The sequence below is a fragment of the Dasypus novemcinctus genome, chromosome 21, assembly GCF_030445035.2.
Source record: "Dasypus novemcinctus isolate mDasNov1 chromosome 21, mDasNov1.1.hap2, whole genome shotgun sequence".
NCBI classification, from domain to species: domain Eukaryota; kingdom Metazoa; phylum Chordata; class Mammalia; order Cingulata; family Dasypodidae; genus Dasypus; species Dasypus novemcinctus.
Genome location: NC_080693.1, coordinates 49,718,830 through 49,744,950, shown reverse-complemented (window position 1 = coordinate 49,744,950; position 26,121 = coordinate 49,718,830). Strand labels below are relative to the sequence as shown.

Sequence of the window (26,121 nt, the reverse complement as noted above, 5' to 3'; positions counted from 1 at the left end):
TACCAGAAATCTGTTGGCTTTTATTAAGGGTCTAGGCAGTGGCAGCCCTAGCACGGTCCTTGTCGGTCCATGCACCTTAGCCCAGCTGCCTCACTGGCGAATCACTGCTTCATGGGGGAATGCCCATCTCCTGCCTGGCTGGCTCCTTCGGCTGGAACCACAGCAAGACCTTCCTTATGCAGCCAGTGTTGCTCAGTGTCGGTGTCACCTGACACCAGTCGTTCCCTGTTCAAGGGAGCACTAGAAGCCACAGGGTTTCCCCTCCTGCTTGGCTGGCTGCAGCTCCTGGGGAGGACTCCAACCTACAGGACTGCCAATTTGGTGTGAGAAGCTTAGGCAGCTCTCCTCAGAGTCAACAAGCGGTGGTGCAAAGCAGTGGGGACCTAAGTCAGCATGTCACAGATCCTTCCCACATAGTATTAGTTCTCTCAGAGAGCCAGTTAGCTAGCCAAGAGCAGCCAAAGGACATTACGCCTCAGTTCTCAACGGTCGTGAGTCACACCGAGCTTGTTGTGGCACTTGTTTCTAATCAGTTGAGTTGGATTTTAAATTTGGGTCTGAATAGAGGTCAGGTATGACACAATGGGACACCAAGGCCATAATGCATGAGAAAAGATAGTTATTCACAGGTCTCAAAGAGACAAGGGTGCCTGAGAGGTCGGCGGGAAGCACATGGGCAGGGAGCACACCCGCGGAGCTGGGCTTGTGCCTGTAAAGTGGTTTAGGGGTGTAGGGTAATAGATTGCCCACGGGAGTCAAGGATTGGTTAATTTAAAGCAAACATGGGCAAAGGGGAAAAAGGATTGGAAGTCCAAAGACTCTAGGGAGGTTAGCTTATCATTTGGAACCAGCTGTGGGTGTGGGGTTGAGGTGTGTAGGTGGGCAAAGCCCACTTTTCGCCTATCTGCCTCCCCAGACCGTTCCTCCTCTTAAGCCCCGCCTCCGCCCTTATCCTCCTCCGTTCCCCGCCAATCACGTGGAGGACACCCGGAGGCCCCGCCTGCCGGCCTACCCAGCCCTGTCCCGGGCCTCCCCTCCAGGCGGTGGAGCTGTGACTACAGAAGGATGGAGCGGGCGGCGAGTGTTTTCTCGGAGGAGCAGTTCCGGGAGGTGTGCGCTGAGCTCGAGCAGCCCGTGCTAGCCGGGGACGACTGGCAGCTGCTGGTGGAGACTTCCGGCATCAGCGTCTACCGGCTCCTGAACCAGGTAGCGGCCACCGCGCCCGAGGATCGCGGGGGCAGGAGCCGGCGGGACAAACCTCCCCGCGGGGAAGACGGGCCTGCAGCCGCAGGAGGGACTCGGCGGGTCTTCTGGAGCCTGGGGGGCGGTGCCTTGGGCTGACTGCACTCTGTAGATTAGGGGAATTGGGAGGTCATCCGAGTTCAGCCTCAAACCTTAGGCCCCGCGAGAAAGTGGTTTGTTAGAAGGTAATGCTGGAGTTAAACCTGGGTCTCCTGGGTCCTAGGCCCCTACGCATAGTGGCGTGCAGGGTGCGTGGATCCCCCGTCCCGGGTGCTAATGGTGTGAGGTGGGGTGGTATTCTAGGGCTTACCTATGAGTGGATAAAAGACAGGACTTTTCAGGGACTGACTGTGCAGGGCGCTAGTGGGTGTGGGTGTGGGGGGGGAGGGGTTCCTGAGAAGCGACCTACTATGATCTTCAGTCTTTCTGGTGACTGGCTGCTCTTTGCAGCCACCCCTTCCTTGAAAGTTTGCACTTAATAACTTTAGCCCTAGCTTCAGGCAGAATGATAAGCAAAGGGGTAAGAGGAATGGAGTTGGTTTTTAAGCCAGGCTCAGGGCGTTACTGGAGGACTTTGGAACACCTGTAGCCATCCAGGCAGCAGGCATTTGCACCCAAGGCCTGCCATTCATTGCTTTGTGTGACAGTAGCTGTGTGGCAAGTAGGTTAAAGTCACCTTCAGCTAAAGTAAAATTGAAATTTTGTGGCATAGGACCAGAGCATTATAGTGTTAGAACAGGGTGGAACCTTAAGGCTCAGCTGGTCAACCCCATGTTTCATAGATGCAAGAAACAGGCGTGGAGGGGTGTAAGGTCTCTCCAGAGACACCGGGCAAAGCTGGTGGTAGAGGTGCATTAGAGATTTCATGATATTGACATGAGCGTTACCAATGCTTTTTAAACAGTCATATTTAAGTTTATGTAAAATATATTTCTTTGTATTTTAAAACAGAGAACAAGCATTGTGATAGTTAGACTTTGCTCACCATCTGCCATGCCTCCTCAGAGGGTTGTTGAGAGGTTCAAATCAAATGTGTGAAAATGTGTGAAAATCTCTGCAATGGACAGGACAGCCCCCCTCCCAAAACAAAACAAAACAAAAAACCAGAATGAATTATCTGGCCCAAAATTGCAATAGTGCCAAGGTTAAGAGGCCCTGCTGTAAATAAATGAAGAATATTAATATTACGAAGATGGAAGAAATTTCCTCTCTAGAGACTAGGACCATGGAACATGCTAATTTGAACACTGCTAATTAGTAGAGCAGACCATTTTATGATCCAGAACAGAGCAGATACTGGATGTTGGTGAGATGTCATATTTGCTTTTCTCTATATACAGTTGTTACATTTTGTTGGGCATCAGTTGACTAGGTATCCAGCTAAATTGGGTAAGAACTATCCTATAATAGACTTACAATATGGAGTTCTGCTCTAGGCTTCTGCACTTCAGGACGTTAATCACCTGCTGTTTACCCTCAGCCTGGTGGTGGCCCTGAAATGAATCTCAGGGAGCTATTTTGTATTTTCACTAATTGTTCTCATATGCATCCAGAGGATGATGCATCCATCTACATTTGTGTTTCAGTAATGTTTGTGATTATTCACTTAGCAAACACTGAATGCCTGCTGTGTGCCAGGACCTTTGGATATACAAGATGAATAAGTAGCTCACCGTCCCAGGACAGGCAGAATTTATTTCCTGATATAACTTTGACAGACACCTGAGCAGGAAAATGGACATTTTTCAGACAAAATCCTTTTATCTTCTCTCTGAATATTCTATTTTCCTTACCAGTCACAAAAAGGGCCTTTGCCCACTTTTTTCATTTACTGCTTAGCTATATCTGGCATCTGGCCCATTTCCCTTCCCTTTGCTTTCCTTTACCTTTGCCACTTTAGGTGCTCAGTACCTCTCACCTAGAATTACAGTGACCTCTTTTTTTTTAGATTTATTTATTATTTATTTATTTAATTCCCCTCCCCTCCCCCGGTTGTCTGTTTTCTGTGTCTTTTTGCTGCGTCTTGTTTCTTTGTCCGCTTCTGTTGTCGTCAGCTGCATGGGAAGTGTGGGCGCGCCATTCCTCAGCAGGCTGCTCCCTCCTTCGCGCTGGGCGGCTCTCCCTATGGGTGCACTCCTTGCGCGTGGGGCTCCCCTACGCGGGGGACACCCCTGTGTGGCAGGGCACTCCTTGCGCGCATCAGCACTGCGCATGGGCCAGCTCCACACGGGTCAAGGAGGCCCGGGGCTTGAACCGCGGACCTCCCATGTGGTAGACGGGCGCCCTAACCACTGGGCCAAGTCCGTTTCCCACAGTGACCTCTTAAATAGTATCTTGGCCTTCTACCTCCTCGTGTCTTCCCTTCCATCCTACACATCACGGCACAATTAAACACCAGGAAGGGAGGCTGTGATCTTATCCCTACCCTGTCAGTAGCACTATTGATTCTAGAATTAGTAATAACAGTATTTATAGCTAAAGACTTTTCCCATGCTTTCTTATTCCAGGTACTGTTTAAGTGCTTTGCAGGTACTGACTTATTCAACCCTCCCACCAACCTATGAGAAGGTACTATTATTATGTTAAGGTACCTTTTAACCTGTGTGGGAGAGAAGGCAGGAGAGGTTAAGTTAGTTGCTCAAGATTAAACTGGCTTGAGAACCCAGGTTCTTGGCTCTAGACCTGTGCCCTTAAACATGGTCTTATATTGCCTCTCTGGACAGAAGGCAAATGCTCCTGGGTGGGCTTTGCTGAACCAGTTTAACCCCAACTCATATTTCCAGATTTCTCTTCTATGCCTCATCCACACATCTCCTGTCCTCCAGCTGTCCCAGACCATCCTGCCTCCCCCATGGGCCTCATGCTTTTTGGGTTTTAGGCCTTTCCTCACACAAATTCCCTGCATGACAAAGTCCTTCTGTGCCTCTGAGAAAGGAGCAGTCATAGGAATGAGGATGTGTCTGCTTAATGAACAAGTAAATCAATTAGTCACAGATTTTATTTTCAGCCTTAGCTCTCTACAAAATGGCATGCTCCCTAAGGCCAGCCACTGAACTAATTTATTTATTTCTGAGTACATAACACGTGTCAGGCTGGAGACTCAAGAATCATCAGCGAACATGAAAACAGATAAAATTCTTGCCCATAAGGAGCTCACACTTCCTTTTCTTTCCCACCATCACACATCGTAGAAAGCCAGAACTGGAAAGTGCCGTAGAGATTTCTGGGGCAAACCCCATGTTTTACAAAGCGAAGACAGGTTCACAGAGAGAAACACAATGCTAGTCAGTTTTAGGGCAGAATTGGAATCCACATCCTCCAAGGTTAAGGCAAATCTTTTTGTATCCCATTTGTCCTCTTCATTATTTCTGGGATACATTGCAGTTAGTAGGTGCTCAAAATACTTCATTCTGCTATTGTTTTATATTCATCATTCTTCATCTGCCTGCTACTTCTTTCCAGTTTGATTTTTTTTTATGGAAGCATGAATTGGGCATTATTCCCTAACCCCCAACTCTACTTCATATTATTTCTTTATTTGACTTTGGGCCAGTTTTCTTATATATCCCCTTCCATTTGCGTACCTGGGATAAATCCCACTTGATCATGGTACATAATTCTTTTAATGTGCTGTTAGATTTGATTTGCTAGTAGTATGTTGAGGATTTTTGCATCTATATTCATATGGTACATTGGTCTGTAAACTTTTCTTGTGATATCTTTACCTGGCTTTCATATTAAATGAATGTTGGCTTCATAGAAAGATTTAGGATGTGTTCCTGCCTCTTCAGTTTTTTAAAGAATTTGAGCAGGCTTGGTGTTAATTCTTCTTGGGATGTTTGATAAAATTCACCAATGAAGCTGTTTGGTCCTAGGCTTTTCTTCTTTGGGAGGTTTTTGATTATTGATTCATTATCTTTGTCTGTTTTTGGTCTGTTGAGATTGTATATTTCTTCCTGAGGCAATATAGGTAGTTTGTGTGTTTCTAGGACTTTGTACATTTCATCTAGGTTCTCTAATTTGTAGCAGTAGAGTCATAGTAACCTCTTGTAATCCTTTTTATTTCTGTGGGGTTGGTAGTAACATATTAATATACCCCCTTTCATTTCTGACTTTAGTTATTTGCACCTCTGTCTTTTGTTCTTTGTCAATCTAGCTAAATGTGTGTCAATTTTATTGAGTTTTTTAAAGAACCAGCTTTTGGTTTTGTTGATTCTCTTAATGCTTTTTTATTCTCTGTTTAATTTATCTCTACTCAAATCTTTATTTCCTTCCTTCTGCTTATGTTGGGGTTAGTTTGCTCTTCTTTTTTTAGGTCCTGCAATTATGAGGTTAAGTCTCTGGCTTGATATCTTTCCTGTTTTTTAATGTAAGCATTTAGATATATAAAATTCTCTCCCAGCACTGCCTTTCCTGTATCCAATAAGTTTTGGTATGTTGTGTTTTTATTTTTATTTCTGTCAAGATATTTCCAAATTTCGCTTGTGATTTCTTTTGTGGCCCATTTGTTGTTCAAGAGTACATTGTTTAATTTCCACATACTCATAAATTTTTCAGTTCTCCTTCTATTGATTTCTAGCTTCTTTCTGTTATGGTTGGAGAAGATACATTGTATGATTCCAATATTTTTAATTGTATAGTATTTTAATTGAAACTGGTATGGTTTTTAAATTGAGACTGTTAGAAAGAAAGCTGCACCTGTAAGAGAACAAAAGCTCACCGGATTGTGGAGGAGAAAGACTTTTATTAATGATTTTGAAGGAATGGTGTGCAACCTGATAAATGGCCAGCACACCAAACAACAACAAATGTTGTTAGGATAAAACAACATTTATACCCTAAGCCTAACACGCAGGTCCCTCCCCTGTTCCCTATTCATTGGGTAGTTCAGGGGTTATAGCCTATCCGAGAGGTCTGATTAACTTACATGTGTTCCTGTTCTTAGTTGCTGCTTCCATTCCCTACATTCTGGTGGCTTGGCACCGCTTTCAAATTCGGTGCTGCTTTTCACAATTGGCTGGCCCTCGCTTTCACAATAGCCGGCCCTCTTGGCTTGACGCCACTTTCAAATTTTTGGCATCAAAGCTGCTAGAGGGAAGCAGATTTGGCTCAACTGATAGAGTGTTCACCTACCACCTGGGATGTCCAGGGTTCAAACCCAGGGCCTCCTGACCCATGTGATGAACTGGCCCATGTGCAAGGAGTGCTGTGCCATGCAAGGGTGTCCCTCATGTAGGGGAGTTCCACACAGGGGGAGTGCACCCCGTAAGGAGAGCCACCCCGCGCGAAAGAAGTGAAGCCTGCTCAGGAATGACACAGCACACACGGAGAGCTGATGCAGCAAGATGACACAACAAAAAGAGAAACAGATTCCCAGTGCCGCTGACCAGAATACAAGTGGACACAGAAGAATGCACAGTGAATGGACACAGAGAGCAGACAACTGTGGGCGGGGGGGGGGGGGGGGGGGCAGGGAGGAAGGGGAGAGAAATAAATAAAAAATCTTTGGCTTCACCTTCATGTGAAAACTAAACTTAACCCTTTACTTACAAATCTCTACTCTTTCTTTTAGACTCTTTAGTTTTCACAATTTAGTTTCTTAAATCTGCTAAGAGCTTCACATTCTTCATCATAAAGATTTTCCTCTTTAAGGGGGTAGGGGGCTATAAGTTGTTTTGCTTATACTATATGGGCATCTGTTTGGTTAGGGTCATTTCAATGAGTTTTTGAGCTAACCTTCAGGCACATGGGATGATGCAACACCCAGCTGCTGTGAGTACCCCAGCCACAATGATAAGAGAAGTCAGAACAGACAGTGCCACTCATTTCCATTTTCCAAACTTGCTCTCTTATCATCCTGTGAGTGGGTTGTCAATGCCAGAATTTTCTGCCAACTCTTCAGATAAGCCTGTTAAGCCTTGCAAGGCTTTGGTGATAGTCCTGTCTGGGGCCATATTATTGGGGATGATTAGAGCAACTACCTCTAACCATGATACAGATAACTCTGTTTCTGCTGGCATCATGTCTAGGGCTATCCTATTTTCCCATGCCATGGCTAGTAGCATCCAACTGTTCTGCTATTCCCTTAACTATATCCCTAGTGTAACTGATAAATCTTTGTTGATTATAATATATAGTTAATCCAATCCACATTTTTGTTAATGGTGACCCTCCAGAACAAGAATGAGTCAAATCCTGCAGCTACCTGATTTCTAGCTTTAGATTTCTAGTTCTCTGGGGAACTGCTATACTATCTAGATAAATTCAGTCATCAAAGAAACCAGGTAAACTTCTTTCTTTTCTCTTTCCCTGGTTTTGCGTTTCTTCTTCTTTTTCAAATGCCAGGGTAAATGGAATGGCCAAATGAACCAGAACACAGGTTCCTCCCCACTTCTCAGGTAACACCAGTCGGAGGACAACCTTCCTGCAATACCACCAAAGGTCTGCTTGGGGTATGGCCAAACTGGAGAAATTGCCAGTACTCTCCTCACTCTGTTCCATACTCGTGTACACAAGGCCATGGTCCCAAGGTCCTGGAGCCCTTTTCCACAGCTAGTCACAGGCAGAGTGACTTCCTGGACTATGGCGGGAAGCTGGTATGGCTTTGCTGTTTCCCTTTTTGACAGGAGGGAAGAGAAGACAACATATTACAATTTTTACCAGGAGTAGCAGTCTGGAAGAGAAGCACCATGCACTTAAACTCCCTTTCATGCTTTTCCATACCTAACGGAAAGGGTACAATATGAGCAGTGGGCTGGCCTGTTGCACAAGCATAACAGTTGCTTTTGTTCAGACTCTGAACTGTATATTTGACCCGTTCTACCCAGGCATTTATGTCCCCATATCCTGTCTCTTTTTCTATGGTTTACTTTAAATCTTCTGCCTTCAGTATCCTGGCTGCTTTGGGACCATTCTGATTTGGGGAGCTGGCCTTTGGTCGGTTTTCCCTTGTATCTCTGAAGGGTTAGCTGGAGGGGGTGTTGTTGACATCATATCCACTGGGAGAGGAAGGACTCAAATACAGAACCTCCCCAGAGGATCTTTACCTCTAATGTCCACCCCCATCCTGTAGACTCTGTCAGGGGAAGAATAACAGCTGCTGTTGCTGAGTTTGTCTGCCTTATTAATGGTTATTACCACTGGGTTGCACTGGAAGTTTTTGCAGTCTGATGGGGTATTACCTTCATAAAAGGCTATTTTGTCCTCCAGTGGTTTCCAGTGAGTATGGCCTCTGCTGTCCCACCCCTTGTACTTGGTAGACCACCACAAAAACTTTCAGTTGAGATGGGGGAGGGGTTGAGATAACTTCTTGATGACTCTGGGCATAGATATTTATTTTGCTCACTCAGCCACTGCTCATGTCCTAAGCCCTCACATTTTATCACTTGGCAGGCATCAAACTTCACAGTCTAGGACTCTAGGTCTTTGGTTACATTTACTTTCAATTTAACAGGGCTTGTTGTGACCTGAATCAGAAACATCATAGTCAGTATAATTATTTTGATTTTCAGAAACTTTAAATCCATCATCTGCTAGTCTCTCAAGGCACTAGAAAAGATGAATATAGGTAATAGCCTGCCTGCTAAGAGGAAGGATATCTTCTCGCAATATTCACTGATACACAGTCTGACCAGTCCCTCCCCCCTTCCTGATATGCCTTCTCACCTACTCCCTTCTCAGAATGATCCTTAAGGGATCCGAGGTTGGAGTTATTTCCCAGGACTCAGACGGTGTGTTGGGTACTTATTGTCTGGTTTGGGTACCGGTCCTTTTACTCGAGAGTTGGGGGTCCAGGCTTTTTCTGCCGTCAGTACTGCAGTTTCAGTTGTCAACAAAACTTGATAGGGTCCTTCCCAGGTTGGACTCCTTCTACAGCTTGATTAGGACCCAGCTGCTAGGTTGGTATTGATGGATAGTGAATTTGAGAGGCAGGGTCTGGGCCAGCAAACCACGATACCTGAGGGATGACAAAGTAGAGGGCAAAGCCAGTATATAATTCTTAAGGAAGAAATCCTTTGACTCGAAGGAAGGTCTCTAGTACTCCTAGGAAAAGGCAAGTCAGAAGCATTTCATAGGGGGAGATTCCCAGTTTTTCCCTAGGTGCAGTTCTAATCCTCAATAGGGCTAAGGGTAAGCACTTAATCCAGGGTAACTTTGTTTCTAAAACCAATTTAGAAAGATGCTTCTTTAAAGTTTGATTCATTCTCTTCACCCTCCCTGAAGACAGCAAGTGCCAAGGTGTATGGAAGTTCCATGTGATACCCAGTCTTCACATAACATTCTGCAAATCATGGGAGGTAGTGTGGCTACCATTATCTGAGTCTCTATTTTCCACTAACCTATAATGAGGAATGATTGTTCAAGGATAATTTTAGAAGTTCCTAATGCTGTAGCTGAGACCAGAGGATATGCCTCCACCCATCCTGTCAGATAATTTATAATATCCAGAACATACTTTAGCCGACCCATGGGGGGCATTTCAGTGTAATCAGCCTGAATACTCTGGAATGGCCAGAGGCCCGGCTCCCTCTCCCTTGTTCTTGCTTCCTTAAGACTGTCTTATTAGCTTTTTGGCAAATTGTGCATCGTTCACTTGTTAGTTTAGCTATAGTATAAAGGCCCATGCATCCAGATCACACATGACCTGTACCTCACAATGACTCCCTTGGTGTAAGAATGCTACTACCTCTCTCATTACTTGCTTATTCAACATTTGCCTGCCATCCAGAAGGAGGCACCTCCCTTGATCATCTAGGGTTGCTCCTAATTGCTCCAGCTCTTTCACCTCCTTTTCAGAGAATGTGGGGACTCCAAACTCTTTGGGAATGGAGGGTGTCAGGATCATCAACTTCAAAGGGGGACTAAGAGAGGCTTCCCTAGCCACTTGATCTGCTAACCTATTGCCCTTTGCCTCAAACTGTGACCTTTCTAGTGTCCATTTACATGCACCTCTGATATTTCCCGGGTAAGAGTAGACTGGACAATACTTGTTTTATTAATTCTCCCATGGACCAGCCCTTTTTTTCCCCAATTAATCAATCCCCTCTCCTCCCAAATTTTCCCAAAGGTGTGGAGTACCCCAAAGGCATACTTAGAGTCGTTGTAGACTGTACCATCCTTTTCTTCTAATAATTTGAGGGCTTGATTTAATGCATACAGTTTGTGAGTTTGAGCTGACCAGTCATTGGGCAATTGGCCAGCTTCTTTCACCTCATAAGTTAGTCCATCTATAATTGCATAGCCATTGTGCCTCCTTCCTTCTAGGACCCTGGAGGACCCGTCTATGAACACTTTTTCCCCCGAGTGCAGGGACGTCAGATCAGACTCGGGTCTGATACTCAATCAGGTCTCAACAATTGTGCTCAGGAGCCTCCATTTGGTCTGATCCCTTCCAAAGGAAGGAGGCCGGGTTTAGGCTATGGTCTGTTGTCAAATACCAAGTCATTTTTTTCCATCTGGATAGTGTCATACTTAAGAATTTGGCAGTCAATCAGCCACCTTCCCGCTTTCTGAGACAGAATAGTTCTGACATGATGAGGGGTGCTAACAACTAAGGCTCCTCTGAAAGTCAGCTTCCTGCTCTCTTCTACCAAGAGAGTGGTTGCTGCGACAGCTTGAACACATCTGGGCCATCCCCTGGAGACAGGATCCAGGATTTTGGAAAGGAAGGCTACAGGTCTCCTTTGACCTCCCCAGATTTGGGTCAGAACCTCCAAGGCTGTCCCTTTATCTACTGTAACAAACAAGTAGAAAGGTTTCTCAGTGGAAAGGAGGGCTAGAACAGGGGCCTGACCAGTGCCTATCTGAGCCCCTCCAAGGCCTCAATTTCCCATTTTTTCCATTCTAATTTGTCAGGATCTTCCTCCAACAGTTTTTGATATAACCCCTTAGTTTGGGATGCATAAGATTCTATCTATATATAATCCATGCAGTGCAGCAGTGCTCCAAAATGAATTCACCAAATGCAATGACTGTGCCACAAAGATGAGAGAAGTGTTGATGTGGGAAGAGTGGGGGTGTGGGGTATAGGGTATATGGGAACCTCTTATATTTTTTAATGTAATATTTTTTTGGATCTATGTATCTTCAAAAAAAAGCAATAAAAAAATTAAATAAAAGAAAAGAGTCTATAATCTACAATACCCTACCAATCCTAAGAATTTCCTTCCTGGGGCCTTGGGTGGGTTCTATTGGACCTTCCAAATTCACCAGTTCCTGCTCTGAGAGGGGAGGGGAAACACAGGGGGAAGGGAGGCTCAATAGAGGGTTCCAGGTTTTAGCTTTTACAGACTTAGTTTCTGGGTCTGGAGATTTAGCTTTCATGAGATAGAGGATGGTCTCTCTCCCCTTCAACCAGCACATGGCATAGTCAGACTCCTCCTTGGAAAAGGGTTTCTTTTCATTAACATTAAGTACAAGGTTGGCACATAGCTAATCCTCATTTGCCCAATATTTTCACTAAAATACATCAGGTGGTAAAATGCTCTCTTTGACCCAAGTGTAACAGCAATAGTTAATCATTTTCTTTTTACCTTTTCCCTTGGTCCGATCATTATCGGTCCAGTTTTTCAACATCATCCCTAATGGACTATCCAAAAGAATGTCCCTGAGGGACCCAACAGATATCCCCTTTCCTCTTTTCCCAGCTGGCCAACTGCCCCTATTCCCCATTCTGAGTCTTGTTCTGGGTGTCTTTCTCTCAAATCCTTTTGCTTCGTCTGCGGCCCTTTCCCTCACAGGAGAAGGGAAACGTGAGTTGGGACTTTACATTCGCTTCGTACTGTATGTTGCACATCTCATGCATACACAGTCAACCCCAGACTTAACAGAATTTTCCTACAACCAAGGAAATATTTTATAGTCCCATTTCTTACCTTGGCCTTGTGCACAGATTTGCCTGATTGATAAGAGGCAGGTTTTCCCTTCCCCTTTTCTAGTCCACAGTCAGCAGACCTAAATGACTGATCTTAGGTCCTTCCAGCTATCAAAGGCAGGCCCCCAACAGTGGAGTCCAAGACCACTCAATCAGTTCCCCTTGTCTGCCCCGGGGTCCCCCTCTGAAGCTTCAGGTCCTGGACAAGTCCCCAAAGTTATTAAAAAGAAAGCTGTACCTTTAAGAGAACAAAAACTCACCTGACTGTGGAGGAGAAAAGAATTTTATTAATGATCTTGCAAGAGAATGGAAGTATGACCTGGATAAAATGACCGGCACACCAAACAACAAGAAACAATGACATTTATACCCTAAGCCTTACATGCAGTTCCCTCCCCTGTTCCCCATTGATTGGGTACTTCAGGGATTACAGCCTATCCGAGAAGTCTAAATAACTTACATGGGTTCCTGCCTGAGTCGCTGCTCCCATTCCCTACATTCCAGTGCCTTGGTGCCACTTTCAAATTCGGTGCCGCTTTTCACAGTTGGTTCTGCCCTCGGTTTGGCGCCACTTTCAAATTTTTGGCACCAAAGCTGCTAGAACGCCTTTCCCTCCCTCCTCTAACTGCAGTGCCAGCTTCGGTTTCACCTTCATGTGAAAGCTAAACTTAAGCTTTTTCTTATAAGACTGACATATGATCTGTCTTGGAGAATGATCTATATGCATTGGAGAAGTATGCATATTCTACTGTTGTGGGAAGTTTCTATATATCTGGTAGGTCTAGTTGGTTTATAGTATCGTTCACATCTTCTGTTTCCTTTTTGACCCTCTGTCTAATTGTTCTATCCATGCATATGGTGTATTGAAGTCTCTTTCCATTAATGTAGAAACATCTAATTCTCTCAACAAACTTGTCAATATTTACTTCATTTATTTTGGAGCTCTGCTAGTAGGTGAATATATATTTGTAAATATATCTTGTTGAATTGACCCTTTTATCAGTATATAATATTCTTTGTCCCTCATAAATTTTTGGTGTAAGGTCTATTTTATTTGATATTACTATAGCTATCCCAACTCTTTTTTTTTTTTTTTTACTACTTGCATGCTGTGATTTTTTCCATCCTTGCACTTTCATCCTTCTTGGGTCTTTGAATTTAAGTTTAGTCTCTTGTAAGCACCGTATAGATGGGTGGGTCATGCTTTTTTATCCATTCTGCCAATCTCTGCTTTTTAAGGAGTGTTTAATCCATTTACATTTACAGTAAGTAGCAGCAATGCAGGACTTTCTTCTGACATTTTTCTGTTCATTCTTTGTAAGTCTTATGCCTTGTTTGCCCTCAGTTCTTACATTAATGCCTACTTTCATATTTATTTAATTTTTTTGTGTTGTACCATTTGAGTCCCTCCTCACTTCTCTTTGTTTATATTTTTCATGTATTTTTCTTTGTGTTACCATGGGCTTAAATTCAACATCCTAAATCTTTAACAATCTCATATGATTTGATACCAACTTCAATAGCATACACATACACTATTCTTATATCCCTCAACCCCCCATCTTTTTGTTGTACTTGTAACAAATTGTATCTTTATACAATGTATGCCCCAAACCATAGTTTTATCATTACTTGTTATGTATTTGCATTTTATAACCTGCAGGAAGTAGAAAGTAGAGTGACATACCAAAAAATATAATAGTACTGGCATTTATAATTAACCATATGGTTACCTTTACAGGAGATCTCTATTTCTTTATGCTGCTTTGATCCACTCTTTAGTGACCTTCCATTCAGTCTGAAGAGCTCCCTTTAGTATTGCTTGTAGGGTAGGTCTAGTGGTGATGAACTCAGCTTTTGTTTTTCTGGGAATATCTTAATCTCTCAGTTTGAAAAACAGTTTCACTGGATATACACTGTGTGGTTGGCAGTTGTTTTAACACTTTAAATATTTCATCCTATGCCTTCTTGTTTCCATGGTATCTGTTGAGATCTTGTCTGTTCAAGTCTTTTGCCCATTTTTAAATTGGGTTGTTTGTCTTTTTGTTCTTAAGTTGAAGGATTTCTTTTTATATACTGGATATTAATCCTCTTTTGGATATGTGGGGTCCAAATATTTTCTCCCATTGTATAGGTTGCCTTTTTTACTTTCATGATAAAGTCCTTGAGGGAACAAATATGTTTGATTTTAATAAGGATAAGACCCCATTTATCTATTTTTTCTTTTGTTGCTTGTGCTTTGGGTTTAAAGTCTAAGAAACCTGTTGCCTTTTGATAAGTTTGAGAAGTTCTCTGTTATTATTTCTTTGACTATTCCTTCTGCCCCTTTCTCTCATTTCTTCTGGGACTCCCATGACACATATTTTGGTGCATTTGATGGTGTCTCAGTTTTCTTAGGCTATTTTTGCTTTTAATATATATTTTTCTTTTCTGTTCCTCAGCCTAACTCATTTCAAGTGGCTTATTTTCAAGTTCACTGATTTTTTTTCTGCCAGCTCCTAACTGCTCTTAAAATCCCCGGGGAATTTTTCATTTCAGTTATTGTGGTCTTCATGTCCAGTAATTCTGTTTGATTCTTTCTTAAAATTTCTACCTCTTTACTTAGACTCTTGTATTATTTATTCATTCATTTCCTGGCATCCCTTAGGTCTTTCTTTGTACTTTCTTTCATCTTCTTGAGCATTTTAAAGATAATTTTATTTTTTTTAAGGGCTATATTTGGTATGTCTACATTCTCGTCTTCTTCATTAGTGTTTCCTGCATTTTTATTCTCTTCCTTTGGATGGACCATCACTTCATGTTTCTTTGTCTTATACTCTCTTGTTGTACACTGTGCACTTTAATATTTTAAAATGTTAACTCTTGGGATTTACTCCCTGGGATGTCTGTTTCTTGGTTTTGTAACCATGCAGTGATAAGACAGATTTTCTTGAGCTTCAGTCCCCCTATCTAGAAGGTCTGCCCAGGCGAATGCACTGTGCAGGGCTTTCCCTGCCTTACTGGTCCTCCGTCTTGTCCAGAGCGTTTGCATGTTAGTTGTTTTGGAGTTCCCCTGTTTACAGGAGTTTGGTTGTCCCCTCTGTTTCCCAGGGGACAAACCGCTGTCTCTTGGTTATTGAAACTGGCAGGCCTTTGTCCCAGACTATCCACTTCTGTAGTTTTTTACACTCCTTTTGCCTGGAGGACAAATTCTGGGAGGAGAGTCACTCCAGGGTGCCCATTGAGGACTTTCAGGATTCTCTTTCCCAGCCAAGACAGGACCAGGGACCCATGAAAGGGGCACGGACTAGCTCCAAGGTGCCCTGTGGAGACTCCGGTCAGGAAGGGTGCCAAGAACTCTGATAAGTCCCCAAAGCCGAGCTTTGCTGGCCTGCCCAGCAAATGCAGCTCTTCAGCTAACTTTCTCCCGCAGCCCTAAGCCTCTGTCTTTAAATCTCTACTGCCTCCACCTGTGTCCCGGCAGATTGAAACAGTAGCTGTGATCCGAATTCTCCAACCAAAAGCTGTGATCAGGATGGGCTGTGCACAGCCTGCTTTTGGGGAAGAGGATTTTTATGTTCCTTTCTGTCAGCAGCAGTAGCCGGGACGGGACTCCAGAGCAGCCTGCTGTGAGAGTGGGGGACGGCTCCAGTAACCCCTGTGTAAGAAAGCAGTTTACAGTTCTTTAACTTAATGTATCAGCTCTTCCTCCCACTCTTCCCTGGATGCTTCTGGCCTATGGAGTTTCAAAACCGTTGTTTCAAATAGTTCCTGCCTGTTTAAAATTTGTTTGGTGGGAAGACTGGGTCCTGGAATTCCCTACTCTGCCATTTTCCCTGCAAATTTCTGCCTCCTGGGTTTTAAACTAGAAGTGGAGGGGATGCTAAGTGTCCCTGAGCCAGGTGTGAGCTTGCCTTATTTTCTGAGAAGAACCAGAATCCAGTGGGCCTTCTCTTTCTGAGAAGAACCAGAATCAAGTGGGGCTTGGGTTGAGGTTGGAGAGAGGCTAGTGGTTATCACTTTTTCATTTTAAAATTTCAACTTCGTTTGCAAAATAAGGAGAATGCCTATCTTCCAGGGTTGTTGAGAGGATTGACTGAAATGATATATGATAGAGTAGTTCTCAAACTTGTCGGAATCACCTGCAGAGCTCACTAAAACTCAGAGTGCAGGGCCCCAACCCGAGTTTCTGGTTCTGGTACGGGGGTGGGAGAGTGAGCATTCCTAGCAAGTTGCCAAGTGATGCTGAAGCTGCTGCTCCAGGGACCAACTTTAAGAACCACTGGTGTATGTCTAGCATGTGTCTTTCTCCAGGTGGTTCTGACATTGAGAGGAAGTCAGAGACAGGACGGTCCTCTAGAGATGTGAAGCAACGGAAGCTGAAAGGTAAAAGTGAGAAAAAAAGAAATGTATCTTAAGACGAAAGAAATGTCCAAATTAAGACTCACTCTCTCTGATCTTTAAGTTAGTGACCACTTGGAAGTGAATGTGGTCCCTTGAGCAGGGTTGAAAAGTTCCCTTGACAGAAAAGGGCCCCAGGTCACTTAGCACAGCTTTTCTCCTGATGGGTGGTCAGGGCCGGCAGGAGCTCTGCGCTGTGTTTACCATGCCAGGAGACGCCTGATGCAGTGTGAATCTGCGTGAAATCAAAGGTTCACATTTTCGATTTAGACAAAGTAATTGTTGGAATGAAAAGATCTGGCTGTGGCTTGACTTTTAAATTTTTTGTATCTAAATGCCTGGCACTGTGAGAAGAGACTGCCTAAATTGTGATTTTGTCCTTTAATAGATCTTCTAAACAAAGAGTTTGGTGAGGAGCAGACTGTACTTTCCCAGGGACTGTTCTTTCTTGTGCTGTTGACCTACTAAAATATTCAAAGCCTGGCATTACTGGAAAAACTGCAGTTTAGCCAGGCAGGGCTGAGGAAAGTTTGACCTTTTTGAGTGAGGCACAGATTTTACTCACATGAGGATGGAATTATCAGAACAGATGGGAAGCGTCTACTAACTTTCCCCAGGTCCAGTTTGCATTGTGGGCTTCTTTTATATAAGGATTGCAGGATATTCCACCCCTTCCCTCACCCTTCTGCCTCTCTCCCAAGGATGGAGCAATTACCAGCATGATCAATATGACTGTAATTGAACCTAGCACACTTATGAAATCATCTTTTAATAGTGGGCAGTCACCATGTGTAAAAGCTGCTTGCCCGTGTGTGGCGTTCTACTTGCTGTCATAACAGGCCAGCTTCCTCTCTCCTTTTCCATCTCCCCCTGAGCATACAGCGAGATAGATATGCTAGAGCTTCAGTTTTCCCTCTCCGCTATTCTGTCTCAGGGTGAACATGTGGATGTGAGGTAGCAGGAGAATGTTCATCCTAAGATTTGGTGGGAAGAAGGGAGAAGGTGAGTAGGATGCCCCGCTTCTGCCTCCAAGTATAAGGCAAAGTTCATACTCTCACCCAGTCTTTCTACAGATTCTTGCACTGGGGATTATAGGATGCTGATGTGGCTAATAATAAAGTGAAACTGATTTTCATTCTATCCTGGGAGCACTGTGAGAGGAGATGTGATTGGTAGGAAGGATTTAGACGTTTCTGGATCTGTGGACACAATACCATGTCATGAACTCCTGGGGTGAGCCAGGGGGAATCAGGGGCAATAACAAGTGGAGAAGGCTTCTTGCTTGGTCATATATGCCAAGCATAGTATTAGGTGTTAGGCACAAAATGTTTGGAATTCAGAATATATTTTTCCTATTACTGATTTTCCTGTTAACATTCCTAGAAATAAATACCTAATTAACTAAATACCATACATTTCTTATGGGATATAGCAGAAAAGTATATTCCTGACTCTCTGATCAACTTTGTGTTCTTAACCTCACTGGAATCATTTTTTCTAGGATACTGCTTTCTCCATGTGAGTAGCGCTCCACTGTCAACAAGAGAAAGGACTAACTTCTCTTTTGTCCCACCCTGTATGTCCAGCCTCCAACAGTGCTACCTTCCAGACACTCTACACTCAACCAAACTGCTCCACTCTTTGTGCTTTTGTTGCCCTTTTCCGCTTTCTTGTGTAACCCTTGCTGCCTGCTCTTTTCTCCAGGAAACAAAGCCCCGCCTTCTAGGCTCAGTTCACTGCTCCCTCTGCTGTGCAGCCCACAGCTGCCTCTTGCTCCTCTTGGCTCATTATGTGGGTGGTGCATGAATGAAGCTCATGGGAAGCTTAACCTAAAGTGATGGAATTGAAAGGAAAGGGAATCTGCGTAAACCATGCTGTTGCAAACAAATTGAAGAGGGAGAAGTAACTCTCCCATAAGTCCTTGGGTTTGTGGGAGAGTGCAGTTGAACCTGTCACTTGGGGATGCCTCTTATTTCTGTTTCTGAAATTTTAAAGCAAAAGGTGTTTCTGGCCATGTAATTGTCTGAACTTAAATGGTAAATCCCCATGTGGACCAAAATAAAATAGAAATATATTTTGGATATTGACACAAAAATTCTTATGTGTGCAGTTGCAATATGACTTGGTAGTAATTCAATGATTCTTTGGGTTGTATGTTTTAGAAGGGGTATAGACTTTTTCAATATTGGCAGCAGCTACTATTGAGAAATTATGGGGCCTTAAGGTTTTGTGTTTTTTTTTTTAAGGACAACCTTTTTATTTTATAGGGGATGAAAGGGAGATCCTTAGAGGTTAAGGTACTTTCTCAGAATAAGAACTAATTACAAACCATGACAAATCTAGGATCCCTGGGCATCTAGGATTTTCTGGACATTTTTCATAACTTCTTTAAGCCTCTGTTTCCTTGTCTGAAAAATGCATTTATTGGTGGTCCATACCTCATATTATTGTTGTGTAGATTCACTGGGATAAGCCATGTGAATCACTGAGCCTAATTCCTGGTGTGCAGTCAACATTCCATAAGTATTAGCTGTCACTATTATTTTACCCAGTTATCTGTAATCCTTAGGGATTAAACCTACTGCATTTTCTTAGAGATCTCAAATATCAAATCACATTTAATCAACTATCTTTTTTCATACAATCTTGCTACTTTCCCAATATCTGCCCAGTGGCAATTACAGGTTTAACTTCTGCCATTAAAACTGGTTCTCTTTGGTGAGAAATGCTTCCTTTTCATCCCATCTGCATCTCTCACTTGCCACAGAGCTGCTTGTGTTGGACAGCTTCCATGGGCTTAGAATGGGGAGGCTTCCTGTCCCCCTGGGGAATAGAAATGAGCTCTTCTGCAAGAGGCAGAGAATTCAGTGCATGCTCAAGGGTGCATTCACAGGCTTAGAGAAATGTGTGTGATTCGTCAAGGCTGCCTTGTAGTTTGTGATGTAAATGCAGATAAACACCATAAATTGAAGGAAATGAGTGGTGTCTTTCTCCAGGTCAGGAGGGGCTACAAGGAATTAATCCTCTGTGGAAATTGTAAATGTCAAATACAAACATTATGACATGTTGACATTGCTCATATGTAAACTCTCCTTAGGGTTTTCAGAATTTATTCTGTTTAGAACAAATACTTGTACAATTGGCAGTAGTGTTTCTCAGAATATCTTAACCCTATAACTGCAACTGGAAAGAAATAGATTTTTTCATGCTTCAAGAAATGTAACAACTAGAGGTTTTAGACAATTTAGCTGGAAAAACAGAACATCTCAAAAAGTAATGATATCCATAGCAAACCACCTAACCACCCTCCACTCCAGCTCCCCTTTCCTCATTTGTAAAGTGCCATTAATGATGCTAGTGTTAAAGGATAATTGTGAGTATTAGAGCTGGTGCTTCGTAAGATGGTAGTTTCCCTAAAAGAGTGCATAATGTCATAGATCTGAATCCTTCATTTTTAATATGGAAAGAGTGGCTCATCATATCTACCTTATTAATGCAAATGCTATCTAATATTTCCTAAATACTTATTCTGTGCCAGGCACTATGGCAAGGACTTTAGATAGATCATGGAATTGAAGGCCACGGACATGAGAATCTGAGAAAAAAGGTTTATTAACAGTCGGCCGGGCTTAGCAGACTTCTGTCCTGATAAAAACCAAGCCCTGAATAGGATTTTTGTTTTTAAAGATTTATTTATTTATTTTATTTCTCTCCCCTTCCCCTTCCTAGTTGTCTGTTCTCTGTGTCTGTTTGCTGTGTGTTCTTCTTTATCTGCGTCTGTTGTTGTCAGTGGCACGGGAATCTGTCTTTCTTGTTGCGTCATCTTGTTGTGTCAGCTCTCCATGTGTGCGGCACCATTCCTGGGCAGGGTGCACTTTCTTTCGCGCTGGGCAGCTCTTCTTACAGGGTGCACTCCTTGTGCATGGGGCTCCCCTATGCGGGGACACCCCTGCATGGCACAGCACTCCTTGCTTGCATCAGCACTGCGCATGGGCCAGCTCTACACGGATCAATGCTTACAATGAAAGGGAGGAGGCAAGGAAGTATGGTGCATCCTCCTATGAGGAAGGCAATTATTCCCACCAGAAGCTTCAAATTGTCTGCTATTGACTGCCAGTTTCCAAAGGGATTACTTAAATTCCAACCATTCCAGGTCTGCATGGAAACATGAGCAATTTTTACCATTTTGTTTGTAATTTCATTGATAACCTTTCCAGTGATATTTAGTTCAAGGCAGCAATTAGAGAGATTGGATTTTCCGCAAATTCCCCCTTCAGCTGCCAGGAGATAGTCTAGGGCAAGATGGTTTTGATAGATAGCATTTCTGAATTTAGTTTGCTGTTGCGCTAGTACGTTTAGAGCATGGGTGGTTTCATTAGTTATTATTTCTACCACAGCTTATAAGTGGATGATTTGATTTAGCATATAGATAGGGGTTTGATAACCCCACATGCCATCCTCTGCCCAAATTGCTGGCTCATAGTACTGGATTATATGCTCAGGGGGCCATTCTTCACCTCCCCAGGTAAGGACAGCCCTTTTTTCTCTTGTTTTGATATACTGGTTAGCTTAGCTCCTTCCCTTCTGCTAAGGGAATGAGGAAGAAGGAAAATTTTATTGTACTTAGCATACAAGTACCACACCAGTTTTGGGGAACTTCTCGGAATACGACTTTTCCACAAATCCAGTACAGACCATTTGGGACCCTTTGTGATGGAGTTCCACACTCTGATTAATGTGGGGAAAGTACGATTTATGAGAATGAGTTTAGATTCATTCGATGTTCCCCAAGGCTCCATTGTATTGGTGGTGTAATTTTGGAAATTTCCCCCCATACATGTTAGATTTCCAACAGATATAGAGGAGTTTAGGCAGACCCTTGAAGCACAATATTTTCCTATGACAAAAGTTTGCAAGGGCCACATACTATCTCAGGGAATGGCCGGGAGGCCAGTTTTGTTATATGGTTGGCTGTAATTGTATTCTCTAATTTCCCAGGGCTGTTGGTCTCCCATACTAGTACTTCCACATCGATAGCACAGGGAGACATTTAAGGCTGCCCCTACTACTTCAGCTAGTTTTATAAAGAGGTTTTTTGCTACTTGTGGAAAAGGGCTTTTCCATTTCTTCATAGAAGGAGTAGAACACAGTGGGCTTTACTTGTGAGTGGGTGTTCTGATACCTAACCCAGATGTAGGCTCCTGGATCTACTCCTTTACCGTCAATGCGGAGGCCCATTTGGACTCCCTGAGTCTGCCAGGATTCAGGGTTAAGGATGGTGAAGTTTAAGGGGTTACATTGACTGTGTGGACCATTATTCAGGGCCATTCCTTTGGTGAGGATGGCTGTTTATTCAGTTGTGTCTGTGTTCTGGGTGGCCTAGGGACACAGGACTAGTAGGGGCAGTAGTGTGCACCTATGTATTTGCACCAGAAGCCCCCTCCTTGGGATGTACTTTTCATTTCTGGAGCACATAAATACTTACTGTTATGAATATATTCCTGCTCCCAATTGAGCCCTCCACAGTTGGTTCTTTCGCAAGATGAGTTTGGTTGAGTTGTGGGTATTTGGAATACAGGCCCAGGACTCTGGGCAGCTCACTTGACCCAGTTATGGTGTATCCACGGGGTGATTTCAGCTACTTTAACTGCACTGGGGGTGGATAAAATGACAAGATAGGGTCCTCACCATCAAGGGGTGAGTGGAGCTGATTTCCAGTCTTTGACCCAGATTTTATCTCCCGGCTTGTACGGGTATATGGAGCTGCTTAGGCTTATGGGGGCCCTTTCTTGGACCCAGTGATGCAGGTTTTATAGGGTTTTTCCTAAACTGATCATTTGCTGAATGAACTATTAATAACTTTCCTCTTTCTCTGCGATCCCCTTCTATATTTCAGATTAAGGGGGAGGAGACTCCCAAAGAGGATTTCATAAGGGGTTAGGCTTAGCTTTTGGCTTGGGCTGGCTGGAATTTGGAGGAGGGCATTCAGGAGTGTTGCACCCATGTTAGCCCAGTTTCTTGGCAAATCTTAGCAATATACATTTTTATTGTATGGTTCATTCATTCTATTTTTCCTGAGCTTTGAGGATGGAAAGTGATGTGCAGTTTCCATTGGATGTGCAGTGTTTTGGCAATCTTTTGAGTGATTTCGGAGATGAAGGTGGGTCCATGTCGGAGCCAATTGAGAGGGGTAGCCCATAGTGAGGAATGACTTCCCAGAGAAGAACTTTGGCCACTTCTTCAGCCTTTTTGGTCCAAGTGGGAAAGGCTTCCACCCAACCAGAAATGGTCCAAACGAGGAGTAGGAGGTATTTGTAGTTTCTGGATCATGGCATTTCAGTGAATTCAACTACTAGATCTTCAAGAGGCATATTGCCAATTCTTTGAACTTCTGGGGCTGCCATGGGTCCCTGGTGAGGGTTATTCTTTGCTCATGTCACACATTGCTGGCATATGGTATGAGTGATAGCGGCTAGACTTGGGATGTAGAAGAATCTTTCAAACACTTCTTTAAGATGGGTTTTTCCCAAGTGTGTGTTTTCATGGTAGTCTTGAACTATGGTTACAGCTAATATTTGAGGCATGACTATTCTGTGATCCGGCAATGTCCACCACTCGTTTGCTCCTTGTGTCGTGCTCTAAGAGAGTATCCACTCTCTCTCGGCTTGAGTATATTGCGGTTCCCAGTGATTTAGAGGCTGTAGGACAAGAGCAGGCAGCATATACTGGAGTTTCTGATAATTAAGAGGTTGAGGAATGAGGGCAGTGGCCAGGTCCTCAGATAGGGATCCTTCCCATGCCGCTCTTTTTGCTTCAGTGTCTGCCCTCCGACTTCCTTGAACGACGGGGCTGTGGCTTGTCTGGTGTCCCTTACAGTGCATCACGGCCACTTTGATGAGCTCCCAAACTGCTTCTAATAGTTCCAGAATCTTTGTGCCATATTTAATGTTCTTTCCTCCTGAGTTAATGAGTTCTTTTTGTTTGTATGAGGCTCCATGCACATGCAGGGTAAGGAAGGCATATTTGGAGTCTGTGTAGATGTTAACCTTGGCCCCGGCCACAAGTTGTAGGACTCCGGTGGGGGCAATGAGTTTGGCTTTTTGTGATACTGTGTTATCTGGGAGGCGCTGGGCCTCTACTGTGGTTTCAGAGGGTACTACAGCATATCCTGCTTGCCAGTCACTGCCCTGAACAAAGCTACTCCCATCCGTGAAGAACTCCATGTTGGGATTTGGTAGTAGCTGGTCTTAGTGGTCCAGCTGACTAGAACACACTTCTTGCAATGTTTCCAGGCAGTTATGGGTTGGAACCCCCAACTCTGTGGGTAGCAAGGTAGCAGGATTCAGGGTTTTTAATGAGTTCCAGGCAGACAGATGGATTTTCACTAATAGGGTTTGATATTTAACCAGGTAGCTGTTAGTAGGCCAGTATGTTCCTTTGTCTTCTAAGATTGTGATTACTGCATGTGGAACCTGAACAATTATAGGCTGCCCAAGAGTTAATTTTATGGCTTCTAGTATTAGCATTGCTGTAACTGCTATAGCTTGCAGGCATGAGGGCCATCCCTGGGCTACAGTGTCCAGTTGTTTGGATAGATAGGCTACAGGTCTTTGCCAGGAACCCAGGTACTGAGTGAGTACTCCTACTGCAATGCCTTGGTGATTATGGACGTATAGGTAGAACGGTTTACTGAGATCTGGAAACCTGAGGCTTGGTGCTTCCATCAGAGCTTGCTTGAGAGTGGTGAAAGCGTTCTTTGTGGGCTTTCCCAGAACAGGGGATCATGATCTCCCCCCTTTGCGGCTTCATATAAAGGGCATGTGAGGACCCCAAAATTGGGGATCCAAATGTGGCAGAATCCAGCCACTCAGAGGAATTCTCACAACTTTCAATGAGTGCTGGGTTCAGGGAAGCTACAGATTGCTTCTTTTCTTTGAGGCCCTAATTCACAGAGCCACTGTGCTATTTTATAACTTAGATATTTGACCTGAGGTAGGCAGATCTGAGCTTTCCTTTTGGACCCCCGATAACCCTTTTGTTGCAGATGTTTTAAGAGGGCATGGGTTCCGCTAGCACAGTCTTGGTAGGTGGGACTTCTGAGGATGAGGTCATCTACATATTGGAGGAGAAAACAATTATGGTTTTCTGGTTTAAAGGATTTGAGATCACTGGCCAGGGCTTGTCCAAAAATAGTGGGTGCATTTCTGAATCCCTGAAGGAGCTGTGTCCAGGTGACCTGTTGCTTTTCACCTGAGCTCGGATTGTCCCATGTAAAGGTGAAAATCACTTGACTTCGGGGTGCACTTCCGATGCAGAGGAAGTTGTCTTTAAGATCCAAGCATGAAAAGTAGACTGTCAATGAAGGTATCCAGCTGAGGAGAGTATAAGGGTTGGGGACCACTGAGTGTAGGGTCACTACTGCTGAACTGACTGCTTGCAAGTCCTGGACCAGGCAGTAATCCCCATCAGCCTTTTTAACTGGGAAGAGTGGGGCCTTCCATGGAAACTGGCATGGCTTTAGTATGCCTTCATTCAGCAATCTCTGAATATGTAACTGGACTTTTTCTTGTGCTTCACATGGAACTGGATATTGTTTTATGCTCACTGGGCTGGTTGTGGGCTTTATTTCAACAATAATTGAAGGACTGTCATGTGCCATCCCCATTGGTTTGCCCTCTGCCCATACTTTGGGTACATCTTTGAAGGGGAGCTGTGTGGCCGTAGATTGGCCAACTTCGCTGAGGCAGAACAGTCTCCATTCCTCCTGCAGAGGGAGTGTTAGCGCTATATTTGGAGGGTTTGGTGGTCCCAGTGTTAATGTGAATTTCCCCATGGCATCAAAAGTAATTTAAGCCTGTAGTTTAGATGGCAGGTCCCAACCCAGGAGAGGGACTGGGCATTCTGGGAGATAAAGGAACTCTAGAGTGACTGTTTACCCACAATGTTACAGGTCCTGGCTTGGAGGAAGGGCCGCTGGGTGCTTCTACCAGTTGCCCCTATGATAGTGGCTTGTCTTTTTGATAATGGCCTGACTGACCTGGTCATTACAGAGTGTTGAGCCCCAGTGTCGACCATCATATGTATGGTGCAGCCCCCAGTTTGGACTCTGACCATAGGCTCCGCGGAGCTGTGTGAATAGGAGCATGGTCTGTCCTAATAATCTCCATCAGAGCCCTCTATTCCTGCAAGTCCAATGAGCTGATTTGCAGATTTTCCTTCTGAATTTTTGTGAACCCGGGTTTAGTTTGCAACGCTTTGCTTGCTCTCCTGGCTAATGCTTTGGCCACTTTCTTGGGGGTGATGGGGTCGAGTGACCTGTTGGGGCACTCCTGTTTCCAGTGCCCCTCTTCCTTGCAGTATGCACACTGATTTCGCCCTAGGGGTGGGGATGGGGGTGGGCCCCCATCCCCTCCATGGGGCAAGGGCTTCCCAGTTTACTTTCCTTGACACAGGATTGCTTCTTTCGACTATTGCTGCTGCGAGAAGGTCCACTTTCTTTTTCATTTTCTGGTTGTCTTCTCTCCTGTTTTCTATATTGTGGTTGATGTAAACCTTGGTGGCTACTTCCATGAGCTGGGAAATACTCATTCCAGCGAACCCATCTAACTTTTGTAGCTTTCTTCGGG

General features: G+C 44.0%; 1 protein-coding gene across 2 annotated transcripts in view; it reads left to right on the top strand.

Moving 5' to 3' along the window:
* Positions 1-1,017: 1,017 nt before the first annotated feature.
* The window catches only part of PCTP (phosphatidylcholine transfer protein), a 47,852-nt gene continuing 22,748 nt past the window's right edge, over positions 1,018-26,121 (top strand). For both annotated transcript variants that reach the window (XM_004457631.5, XM_004457630.5), the window contains exon 1: positions 1,018-1,206. In XM_004457631.5, coding sequence (XP_004457688.1) covers positions 1,066-1,206 — 141 coding nt within the window. In that variant the 5' untranslated portion in view covers positions 1,018-1,065. The remainder of the gene's footprint in view (positions 1,207-26,121) is intronic.